General features: G+C 37.1%; 1 protein-coding gene across 1 annotated transcript in view; it reads right to left on the bottom strand.

The window, feature by feature from the left end:
* The window catches only part of RXFP2 (relaxin family peptide receptor 2), a 64,027-nt gene that overhangs the window by 30,619 nt on the left and 19,956 nt on the right, over positions 1-13,452 (bottom strand). The window contains exons 2-5 of the mRNA XM_028106898.1: positions 9,049-9,189; positions 6,523-6,600; positions 3,494-3,599; positions 2,351-2,422 (exon numbers count right to left, since the gene is read on the bottom strand). Of these exons, the coding sequence (XP_027962699.1) occupies positions 2,351-2,422; positions 3,494-3,599; positions 6,523-6,600; positions 9,049-9,189 (397 nt within the window). The remainder of the gene's footprint in view (positions 1-2,350; positions 2,423-3,493; positions 3,600-6,522; positions 6,601-9,048; positions 9,190-13,452) is intronic.

The following is a 13,452-nucleotide window of genomic DNA, read 5'->3' as shown; positions in this document are numbered from 1 at the left end:
AAACTTTAAAAAGTGTTATATAAATATAAAGAATTGTGCTGTGTTTTGCCTTTAATAGATAACTTAGTATTTATTGATGAGGGTCTCATGATCTCTTTTCTCTCAGTCTCCAGGAGAATCAACCTGCCTAGAAAGCATCAAATAGCAGCTCGCATCGAGAAAGCCTCTGCTGGATGATGATGTGGCACCTAGGTTTTCTCAAACAAAGTAGAAGTAAACATTTATTTGGAGAATTTTCCAGCTGCTCTGGGCAATTAAGGTTAATCCCTATTTTATTTCACTAGGAAAAATTGGGGCCTGAATTATCAAAAGGAGTGATTCCATGTTCTTCCCTTAAGTGGGCTAGCCGATACTACAAGAGATATTATTGACATAGATCAGTGGTCCACAAAAGGACTTGGTCTAAGTAGTTGAAATTTAACTCTCCTTTGTTTGATCTTCTGGTGATCTCTCTGCCTTCTCAGAAGTCAACTTGTCCCAAATTAGAGGGAAATGTAGAGAAGGGAGTTCTGTATGGTCTAGGACAGTATGTCTTGGTAGAACATTCAATCTGATGCTAGAATGATTTCTTTCCATCTCTGGTTTCTGGTTATTATAAAATAAACACTGCATCAGGCATCAGAAGATAGGGGTTCTAAATGTGTCTCTTCCACTTACTAGCTGTAGATCCTAGTTAAATCATTTAACCATTGCAGACTTTAGTTGCCTTGTGAATAATAAGAAGATTTAATTAAAAATTCATAAAATTTCTACGACTCTAGATCATAGAATTGAAACATACTCTACAACATGAGCCTTTTTTCTTTCCTTTCTGCTAGTGTTATTTTATTTTTCCACTCTTGAGCATTATTCAGACAACTGCAAGCACAATATTGATTCATAGAATGAACATGTGGTGATTCTAAGAATTTTCAGTAAGATTAGCAGCAGCATAGTTAAGATTTCCTCTCTGGAGGAATCTGGAAACCCAGAGTCCGTGCACAGCTACTCCACGGTGGCGATGTCAACATGATCACATGCTCCACCAGGATGGTATTTACAGAGATATAAGATGATATTTACAAAGGCTGTAATCAAACCCAGGCATGATTATCTCTGTTCACAGAAGATTCCACCTCACTCATGGACTTCCTTCATTGACTTCTTTTCTTGTATGAGAAAATCTGTACCTAAATTCATGAACAGCATAGAATTGTCGATGGCATTTTAAACCAAATATGTCTGTCCAGTATAAGCCAAAGATCAGATTATTTTTATTCCTTTTACCATATTTTACATTTCTAGATTTTAACATATTTCACATTTCTAGAAACCTTCTATGCTGAAGGCTGAAGGATAAAACAATATGATTGTACTGCCAAGGGGCTTTACAACATTACTTTGTTAATTTTTAAGTCTAGTCTAATGATCATCTTGGCAAGTGTAGAAATTTGATCTCTTCATTATCCCAGAGTGGCTGTGCTCAGAGGAACTGACATAGTAACCAAACTCACAAGAGGTTGAATATTCTCAATTTCTTTATTTAAATAGGAGATATCCAATTCCACCAATAGGAATGTTCTTATACCTTATCCAAGATAACTGCCCAGATACTTTAGTATGAATAATTTGGGAAGTTAATGCAGTCATCATAATGTTGCTTGGTGAGCAGGGAATCAAAGCAAAGGTAATATCCATCAAAAGATAGTTCATGCTAGTTATGGTGGAAATTGACACTCCATCCCTGCCCTCCAGTAGAGACTTCTCTAGGGATTATGTCTCCCAGATCCTGGTTTTCTTTCTTGGAAGATGGCATCTTGATACTTCGTTTCTTGCTGACTACCATTTCTTCACTGCTGACTGTGCTCTATTTATTAACATTTTCTTTCCTCAGATATGCTAAAATCGCTGATTTCACTAAGATTGTGGTTTTGTTCCTATTGTCCTGGGAGATAGGCTGTATCCTTTCATTATGTGTTTTAAATGATCTGATCATTCTGGTCTATACTAACATTCCTCTTTAAATTAAAAAGTACATCTAGTGCCTCTGAATCTACAATGTCATTTTCCAAATGATCTTGGAAAATCACATGGAACTATGTGTTTTCTTATTTAGATGCCTCATCTCAACTCCAATTTAGTTCTCTAAAAATAGCTTAAATAAAATCAATTCAGCTATTTTAAATTATGAAATGGAAAGATAATATGCTAGTTTTCAAAGCTTAATTTCCCAATCTTAATTACATTTGGAAAAATAAATTTCATGGTAAAAGTTATTGTTTATATTTCATGTTACTTAAAAAGATAAAAGGCATCTTAAATAAAACATCACAAGGATTTCTTCATAAAGACACTACTAATAGCTACTTACATCTGTTTAAGTTCTGTGTATTTGATGAAAACTTTATCTGGAAGGCTGTGAATTTTGTTTTTCTTAAGAGACCTAAAATAACAGGTAAAACAGACTTCATTACAGGTTTAATGACAAACCAAAGTTTTCCTAGAAAGTGCATGCTTGAAAACAGGATATTTAATGATACTCCATGCTGCTTAACACATATTTGAAAATGACTGTGGTAACTGAAAACTTCCTCATGTGAGAAAGAGAAGTCCATAAAGCAAAATAAAGCAGTTTGCACACATTTGACAAGTCTGGCCAGTTAGTATGATAGACTAGAATGTCTTTGGTGATTTAACATCTTTACTCTCTGGGTAATTTAACAGAATACAACAAACAAAACAACCCCCCCAAAAAAACCCCCAAAACAAAACAAACCAACAGGAAATCCTAACCAACTTGGGACGCCTGGGTGGCTCAGGTGGTTAAGCGTCTGCCTTCAGCTCAGGTGATGATCTCCAGGTCCTGGGATTGAGCCCCACATCAGGCTCCCTGCTCAGCAGGGAGTCTGTTTCTCCCTCTCCCTCTGCCTCTCCCCACTGCTCCTGCTTTCTCTCTCTCTCTCTCTCTGTCTCAAATGAATAAATTAAAAAAAAAAAAGAAAATCCTTACCAACTCATGCATGGTCAAATTATAACATGATTGCAAATTCCTGAGGCTCTCAAAGCATTTTTCCAAAGTACAGGAAAATTTGCACAGTGATAACACAGCTAGCTTCATGGATCTTTTCTATCTTTGCAATCTTGGACAATTACTGCTATTTAAAAAGAGATAGAATAAGCTAGTGGTTTTCCTTTTTATTTCCATTTTTAGTTGTACAGTACTGGCACTTTAGTAAAAACAATAGATCAGAAAGTAACTGAAATAAACACTCCAGACCACAGACATTTGTGAGTTAAATGATATTCAAGCTAATCTAACACTCAGTGTTTAAAACCTGTTTGCCTTGGAGAAGAAGCATGAGGAAGTCCCTAATGGCTGGTGGTTTAAAGGGAGCTTCTGTTATTTTGCTAGCATACAAGTAACATAAAACAGAACAAGGGGAGGTTAGATTAGATTACATTGTTTCCATATGACTTTACAGGCAAATATCAGCAAAATGTGAATTCTACTCACAGTAATGTCATATTGCTGGAAATCACTGGCACAGACTTTAAGCCGACATTTACACATTCCAGTTCAGTTCCTTTGCAGTCACAGGGTTGTGGATACTGATTTAGAACTAGGGGGCAAAAGAGTAGTATTTCACTGGGAAAAAAATACTTTTTTTTAATTATGACCTTATCTCTAATAAATGACATTGTTCTCTCTTCATCAAAAGTATAACATTTACACCTTCACTGCACTAATTTGGGCCCATAATAAAAGCAAACAAGACTTCTCACCTAGTCAAATATAGACTAATGTGGTGTTTCATCTCAGTTCTAGCTTCCAGTGGTCATTTCAGAGGCACTTAATAAGTGATTAGAAAGAAACCACAGAAAGGTTTAAATGGCAAAAAAGCATATAGTGAAGCAAGATTAAGTTCTCTTCGATGAAAAACATTACTATGATGGAGTAAATCTGTAATAGGTATAATTGAGTCAATTTAATTGAATTGAATAACACAAAGAGGTTGTTCAATAAATGCTTGTTGATTAAAATTAAATTCCATTCTTTTTCCCCTTTCAAACTTCTGGAGCTGGGAGAAGAGAGGGATGCAGTTTCTGCCATAGCCTCCATTGTTCCTTATTGAAATCATCCGAGTCAGATTCCCTCTTATTTTGGTTCTTTGTTTTTCATTACTATAAAGTTATAGTGGAAGATAAAAATTGTATAGATGCTATGAAGCTGAGAGAACCAAAGATCCATCTATCTGAAACATTCAGAAGAAAAATAAAACTTCAGATTTTACTGTGAAGAAACTTACACAATTATTAAGATAATGGCATATAAAAGGAGTGAGAAATCTACAGAGAAACCAGGCCAAGTTGTCCCAAAGGACAGATAATCACTGTGTGTGTGTGTGTGTGTGTGTGTGTGTGTGTGTGTGTGTGTGTGTGTGACAGAGAGAGAGAAGCGATATTTATGGAGCACTTGATTTTGCCTCTGATCCTGTGGGTAATTGTTTTGATGGGAGCTAAGAACATGAGGATTATTTTCCAACTTTTGTGTTTATTATTATTTATTTAAATCTTTATAAGTTCTTTCTAATTGCTCTGTTTCCTTTAAATCACTTTTATCCAAACTTTTTAAAATCAATGTCACTGAATTTTGGTAAATTCAACAAACTTTTATTGAGTACCTGCTTAATTCAAAAGATACATTCTAGTGTATAAAATTCTGGAAAATATTCTATGTTGTTTATAAGCTTATGCTAATTAGCTCAACTTCTTAAAGATAAGTTCAGAATGTTTACTTCAATGTTTATTGACATTAGAAATAGTGGTTATATTATTAGATTGAAAACCTGGGGTTCAAAACTCTTATTTACCAATAAAAGAATCCCATGTAGTCCAAGCTGAGCCTGTTGTCTAAATGAGCAGTGTGAACATAGACCCCCTCACCTGCAAGTCAGTCATACCCACAGGCTCTGGATTCTTCTTCAGGAATGCATCTTGTATCTCTATCTTAACTTTTCTCACTGACATTTTCTGGTTTTAGATTATGAGTATTAATCTGAAGTATTGCAGGAAACATAATGATCAGTATCTCTTTCACCACACTTTCTCCTCAGCCTTGACAAGGTTGACATTTGGGGAGGCCCATTCTCCACTGTGGGGGGCTGTCCTATACATCATAGGATGCACAACAGCATCCTTGACCTCTACACACTAGATGTCAGTAGCAACCCACCAGCTGTGACAACCCAAATGTCTCCAGACAATTGTCAAATGTTCTCTGGGGGCAAAAGTTGCCCAGGGCTGAGGACCATTGTTCTAATCCATTCTCTAGAATTTTGGTGGAAGAATCAGTCTCACAAACGCTCCTTATCATGTGCTTCTTCCTCTTCATTAAAAGAAAATAAGCCCACAATTTTGGTGGGTGGTTGCCTACTGTGTACAGCAGTGATCTCCACAATGGGATGTGTACAAGATGACTTATTGTGGTTCAGGAAGAAACTATTAGAACTTTCAGTTATATTTATTTTTAACCTTTTAATTTCTAATTTTTATATATGATGCTCCTGTGTATGTATAGTAAAGCATATAATAAGTGGTGATTATAAACTGGTATTGTAAAGTGCATAATATAATATTAATATAGTGTTAAATATATATGCATTATATATACATAATAATATACACATATAATTGTATATACACCTACATAATTGTGCCTATGTATACATTAGACACATGTATGTAATATAGATATGTATAAAGACATGATTCTATCTACAGAGTAGAGGCCAATGTCCAAGGTGTGCACCCAAAACCCTTTATGGGCTGGCCTCACCTTCTAGGTCCAGGTCCTCTGCTCCAGGCACTCAGAACCACTGGGAAAAAAGGCATCAGGAGCTGCTCTGCACCTTCCTACCTCAGTGTTTGGCAGATCTTGCTTCCCTGCTTGTCCTGTTACCTCCTCCCATTCCCTCATCCAGGGACTTCTAAGTCCATCTCAATGTCATCTTCTCTGTGGTTCATTCCCCACCCCTGGCACAGCCTTCATTTCTTCCAACAGGCTTCCACATTCCCTTGTGCAAACATCATTGCCCCAGTTTAACACTATATTGTACCTTCCCTGCTTCCATCAGGATTTGTCTTTCTTGCTACAGTGTGAAGTATTTGTGAGTTGGGGCCACATCTTTCTTATCATTGTACTCCCAGTCCTTAACATAGGGGCTGGAAAGTAGTTGGTGTTCAATATCTTTACTGAAGAAAGTAATTAAAGGGAAAAAGATCTTTATTATTTGTCATAATTATTCAATATCTATGTATTCTTGCAATCATAGGCTAATACATAAAATGAGCATGAATGGAGTATACTGTTTTCTTCCATCTCTTCAGTCCCATGGCAGACAACAAACCAGTTGACCATTGAAATACATTGAACTGAAATTGAAATTCCAAAGGGAATTTATCACACCACCCATATAAATCCATGCACCGCAAATCATGTTGCTCGCAAAGCTGATACTGAGTCTTTGAATCAATACCACTTACAGCACTCCTGTGTTAATGCCACATTATTAGCATTTCCATGGACTGTGCCAAATATAGTCGCCCATCCACTAGTGTCTCCTGTGAAATGGTGATGAATATGTGTCAGTTATTCTATAAATCAAATATCAAATTACAAAACAAAAGTATAAAAAATTGATAATGAAATCAACCAAAAATTTGTTTAAGTAATTGAATGATAACATAGATGGTAAGGGAGAAAAAGCTAGGCAAACATCTGGAGTTTCCCCTTTTTGCAGTTACAAATATTTCAAATGTATGTATCAGAAAATATATAATGGAACTAGATAATTATTTTACATACATATATGCATCTTGAAAAATATTACTTGTTTCTAATGCTGACGGTTTACATGTTTCATCTTTAATTTTGAGGTCCTCAGAAGAAAATACAATCTGAATGGTTTTGTCATATGCATATTGCTGCATATGTATGTGTAGATCCATACTTGATAGATGTGATGACTGATAATAAAATGTGTCACCTGATCTCCTTCATAAAGCAAAAGCAAAGTTCCTTTTAATAAAGACTATCTAGTCCTATAGAGTGAAATCATATTTTCTCAATTTGTCAGAGGACATAACCAGCTTATTTGCTAAATTTCCTTCTCCTTTTCGGCAAGAAAATTCTATTCTTTTTAAAAAAGAGGCCTGATTCTGAAATATCATTACTTTAATATATGCTATTAAAATGGTGAGATACATGTTATAATGTACGATACTGAAGTCTGTACAAATAGAAAAGTAAATTTAAATAGTTGCCCGCAAGTCCCCTTTGATCCCTGAAACCTTTAACTTCTTTCTATTTCTTATTAATACCCACAATGGTTTTCAAAATGATTCTGTTTGGTGCCTTTACAAAAATTATTTTTAATTTGCTTTCAGAACATCCTCATGAATCAGATAAACATGAAGGGTCTCTGATTCCCATGCAGTGAAGAGGGAATGCCAAGCATTTGATTGACTTGCCCATTGACATCCAGACACCTGCTGTCATCACAGAGCAGTGAGTGAGGACCTGCGATATACTCTACTGTCTTAGGCTCTGGTGACACCAAAGCAAATAAGACAAAAAGAAGAACTCTTCTCAAGAAGTTCATGTCAGGGAAAGAAGTACCGTGAAAAGACAAGGCAGCCCTTGGTATGACCATACAGGTACAGCCAGGATGCTGTGGAAACAGAGGGAAAAGGTGCTTATCTTAGACTGGTGAGGAGAGCTTCAGGACAGGGAACTGGGACCAGGGAAGCCAAGCTTCTCAGGTGAAAAGGGGACCTGAACTGAATCCCAAAGGATGAGCATGAATGATCCACAGGAGGTGAGGGCAGAAGTTTCCATGAGAGGGAAGCATGCATGAATAACAGGGGCAGGAAAGCAGATTCTAGAGACAGATGCCTGGCATTTTTGGACGATTGTCTCACTTTGATTGCTAGCTGGGCAGAGCCAAGGAACGGCAGTTCAGGGTGGTAGAAAACACATAGGATTCTTTCAGATTCAGGAGATCTGTGTTTTAGTGTCTACTCACTCATTAGCTAGACATGTCAACTTGGCATCAGCTTCTTCAAGTAAAAATATACATGTTATATTAGACAATATATACACTTCCAACATACAGACCTGAAATGGCCTGTAAGAGTTTTGGTGATCTGGTCTCTGCTTATCTCCTCACCCTCTATATCCTTGTTCACTCTGATCAAGCCATTCTGGCTTTTCTGCACCACAAACACATTTTCTTATTTCATTGAGCCTCAGGGCTTTTGCACTTGCTGTTTCTTTTGTCTGCAACTCTGTTCCTCTACAGTTTTTCATGGTTTGGTTCTCAATTCAAATGTTATTATCTCAGAGAGGTTTTCTCTGGTTGCATCTTTAAAATAACCCCCCCTTCAGGTCACTTTCTATCCCGTCATCTTGTTTTCTATTCTTTCTGGCACTTATCACTTTCTGAAATATTTAGTATTTAAATAAATATTAATACTTAAAATACATTTTATTTATTTATGTACAGGTTTATTGTCCTCCTTGTTCACATGGCCCACATGAACTCCATGAGGGTAAGACCTCCTCTCCCTTGAGCCTGCTGTGGTCAGGTGAGTTGAAGAGCCCCTGGCACATAGTGGGCACTCAATATAGGTCTGTTCAATAATCAGTTCTCTAGGCAGAGCCCATTCACACTTTATGAAATGTATTCCTGCAGCTGAACCAAATTACCAAGCCAAAAAGAGGTAGTCATAGGAAGACATTTAAAATTAGAATATGGACATCCAAGTGGATTTCAAAATATGGCTTCAATTTTTATCAATTTCATATTTCTGATTTAAGCAACTCCTACCTGTGAAAATTCTGGTTATCATCACAAATTAATTGGGAACAATTACTTGTGTTATAATAGGATTCCCTGTAGAATGCCAAATCATCTCTTCCCTTTCATGATAATTATTATTTGGTCCAAGCACAGTTTGAGGACATTCGCAAGGGGAGGTGGGTGTCTGGAGCTGAGTGGGGGGACTCACCACAGTTGTCCTCATCAGCCCCGTTCCCGCAGTCATCCACACCATCACAGTGAAATGCACGGGGTAAGCACTTGGTAAGATTCCCACAGGGAAAATATCCTTTTTGGCACAAAGGAGTACTGCCTTCGGTCAGTGGAAAATCTATGTGAAAGAGGGGACAGAAATCTCATGTGACAGAAAGAAAGTATTAACATGGCTAAACTTTTTCATGGCATCCCCTTTAATTTTCATAAGAGCCCTATGAGTTGAGTTTGTCTGGGGTCATTCATAGCACACAATTTCTTTGAATAATATTCTTAATTATAGCATTCTAAACAATCACGGTCATATCTAACACCAGCTATACCAACAATGGGATCAAGGTTCATTTTGAACTAATTTCAGGAAGGTAATAGTAAACAAAACCAAAGTAATTGTCTTACTTTCGTGTGAAATCAAAGGATTGTCCATTCTTGGAAACAGAAAGGTAAAGCCATGAGCTAACAGAATTAAATAGATGGATTTATTTACTTACTGATCCTTAATGAGAAGGATTTGAGGTGACATAATAAAAATACATATGCAAAAGGACAGTTTAAGTGTGAATTAGAGAGAAATCTAGAACCACATTTGAATAAGGAGAAATAATAGTAAGTAAGAACACCTAACACTCATTGAGCTTACTGTGTCCCAGGCGATTTGCACAAGTGGTTTATCTCTGTTATTCCTTCTATATATTCCAGTCTATATATGGGTGATATTTTCTTCTATGTTTCAGGTGTAAGGAAGTTAAATGCAGTCATCAGTTTGGAAAGTCACGGAAGTTTTGTTCTCTATCCTGCTATATTAAAAAACATCATTATCACCAATCCAAGGGAACTCCTGGCCTTGATGCCAACCTTCAGTGGCATGGTTAGGAGCACCTTGTTAACGCCCCTTACTCCTTTCAATTAGTTATAATGAACTATAGTCATGCCTGAGTGTACACTCTCCTTCAGTCAATTTCTGTGAAGTTTCATCTTGCATTCCTTTAAAAAAATACATGACTTCCACAATTGTACTAGAGTATTTACGAAGAGCATCTCTTTATTTTCTGGAAAGTACTCTTTTGAAATTGAAAGAATGTCTTTTACATCTAAATTTCCGGAATGTTTTTGGTCATCCTATCCGCAGAGTAATTTTGTCAAAGTTAATTATATTCCTTTTTTATTCCTTTTATCATATTCTCATTCAACCTAGCCACTATTCAGCTTTTGTTTTCTCTTATGTTCCCTGCACAAGGAGACTATTTTTAATCTGTCCTCACAGAGAACTTACGCCCCTTGAAATCAGCTTCCTGCTTTAATGGGTATCTTCATAACACAATAGTTAACAGCGGGCCCTTGGGGTCAGGGGATGATTCAATACATGTATGGGGAGAGAGGATACGAGAACTAAATTGTCTTTCATATGTAGGAAGTTCATAAAAAATAGTTTAACATCTTAGAAAACACATTATATTTTGTATTGTCTTTGCTCATCTTGTCTAATTTTCACTTCCCTTTAATAAATACATCAACAACACACACACACACACACACACACACAGACAGACACACACACACACACACACACACACACACAGAGCCTGGCCCTCCTTGGGGACAGCTGGACATACCAATGCACACTCTACTCCAGAAGCTGCTGCTGCACGTTGGTGGTAGTATAGTGGTGAGCATAGCTGCCTTCCAGAATCTGCTGCTGCTACACCTTCCCCAGATGGGGAGGGTGGCCCTTGGATGCTTTTGTACCCATTGGATTTTTGTTCTTACCAAAGCAAAAAATATTTGTTCTGCCATTGTTGCAGTGGTAAATGAGTGATTTACTATTAGCAACTTGGCATAACACCAGTCAGGTCTGACTATTTTAGGGAAATTCTGCTGCGTGGCTCTGGGAGTTGGCTTGTTAAGCCTATTCACACAAGGAAAGGCGTACTGAGTTATAGATTTTTAAATCTCTCCTTTCTTATAAACATTTCTGTAGAGGGCAGATTTATAAAAAACTAGTAGTCCTCCTGTATTTGGAACATGAATGAGTGAGAATCAATATATCTAAGGGAAGCAGCTTTGAAAATTTTTTATGATAGTAACTCACAGACATATATTTTGTATCACAATTCAGCATACAAATAGATACACACTGAAAACAAAATTTCTTGAAATATAACTTGCTTTTTACTTTGTGGGATGTTCTCTGATCATTGCTAGTCTATCTTATTCACGTATGGGATCACAAGCTACTAAGTTGACCTCATGATCCACTAATGGTGTAGGGCCCATTATTTACAAGTATTCATTAATGATGAAGTACTCTGGAGACCATCAGACTTACCTAGATTGGAATTATCTCTGCCATTAGACTTCAAGCAAGCTACTTAAGCTCCAAATTTAGTTCCCTCATATTTAAAATAAAGTTCACGTAGTATCCCCCTTATGGATGTGTTTCAGGAGCTAGATAAACTAATGCTTGTGAAGTACTGGAGAGTGCCTGGCCCATGGTAAACCCTCAGTTAATGTTGGTAGGAGGGCAGTTTCAACACAGGGCAAGAAAATAGGACTTTAAGAGGGAACCTCTAATGTAGAATGAAAGTTTGTTGTGTCTTAGCGTTGCAGAATTTTTTATGTGATTTCTAAGAAAGAAATAACAGGGACTATAATAAATCTTCCCCTACTTCCTCACATTTTCTATTTGAAAAGCCATATGACATATATGGTTTTATTTTAAGCAGCCTCAAATCACTTTGAAAGCTAACAGGGAGTTGTAAATGATAAAAAAGCAATGAAAATACCCTTACAACCTCATAATAATAATATTTTCCTAATGATCTAGTAGAGGTGATTAAACATTTGATTAAAGACAATTTTGAAATAGAAAGCTGAGGCTGTATAAGACAATTTGAAGGCAATATATTGTGTTTCCTTGTGGGGTTTACCATGAAGGCAACCTTGAGTTCCTTGCAGGCTGGACCCAACTAAATATCCATCTCACAGATGCAGATTCAGAGCAAGATAAGCAATCAATTGTCACAGACAAGAGGGGTCAACTTTATTTCCTTGTCCCTGAAAGAAAAATGGAATGCATCTAGCAAGTTACAGTGAGGGAAGGGAAAGGGAAAGACTGACCATGTGCAAACAGAACTTATCAATTGCATTTCTCTTAATTCCCCATTTTGCACTCAAGAATGGCATCTTCCTGAAGACATGCTCAAGGTATAAATTTTATGTGGAAGGAAAATAAATAAGTGAAATCTATTCCCTATGCCTTCCCCTCTGTATCCTAAATCACTATTATCCAAGTGCGTGGTACTTACTTGGTGCTCAGTAATTTTTTTAATAAACAAATGAATTAATGGGTCATTTAGGAATAAAAAGAATTAAAGGAAGAGCTCTTTTCAAAATTTAAACTTCCCCAAATTGCAAACTTATATTTTATTTTAATAACAAAAATATTGTTTCGTTTTCTAAGTACTCCATTTATTATTTTTTCCTGGTCATTATATAATTTAAAAAATAATTAAGAATTCTTGCTCTATTTGGCACATACTGAAAAAGAATCAATAGCCGTCTGTAGAAAGCATATTCTGCTGTCTAGTCTTCCTGCCATCTGTGGAAGTGTAAAGAGATAGTTTTTATTGAAACTTGGGGATTATTAAAATGGAGGATGCCTACATAAAAGCTATGTTGATAGCTTCTGCACCGATTTCTATGGGACCCCTGCCAAACACACAGCTGAGAGGAGGTTCGAACATGTGAGAGAAAATTGCTCAGTGAGTGCTTCTTCTCTCATCTGGTCAATATTCTGGACATGTCTGTGCAAAGAGCTTTTTAAATGACTCCTTGAGAGCCTTTTGAGGCCAACTGGACTGCTGCCCAAGAACATTTTTGCTGCCTGCCAACACCTTCCTCCTGTTCCTGGGAAACAACAGGTGAAGATGCTTTTTTGGGTCCTCAGTTTAAGAATCCATGGAGATGTGCAAGTCCCTCTTTTTTTCCTCTGATTCTTTGCCAATACTAGTCCTGCATGAAGCTGAAGACAGCCCTTTTTCCTTCAACCTTGTGTTCTGGCTGAGATTCTTTCCACACTAACACCAGAGATGACAGCTCTACTGTCCCAGGGGGAACATAAAGGATCCTGGCCAATGAGGCCATTTCCCAGAACACGCCACTCCTACCTAGTGGAGTCCAATTCAGATGCAGATGAAGCCTCTGCCATTGATGAAAGAGCCAGCTTACTCTTTACGCTAAAGAGCAGCACCAGAAGAAACATTTATTTCACATGCAGAAATGTTAACTGAGTGCCTTCTGTGTGCTAGGTCAACAGGGTAGACAATGCCCAGTCCCACCTGGAGCTCAGGGGCTAGGATGTCTAAGAGAAGCAGCAATTCCA

The sequence above is a fragment of the Eumetopias jubatus genome, unplaced genomic scaffold (genome assembly GCF_037043125.1).
Source record: "Eumetopias jubatus isolate StellerSeaLion01/CBP00866 unplaced genomic scaffold, mEumJub1_p1.0 scaffold_3, whole genome shotgun sequence".
In the NCBI taxonomy this organism is placed as follows: Eukaryota; Metazoa; Chordata; class Mammalia; order Carnivora; family Otariidae; genus Eumetopias; species Eumetopias jubatus.
This window is presented reverse-complemented; position numbering and strand designations above follow the sequence as displayed.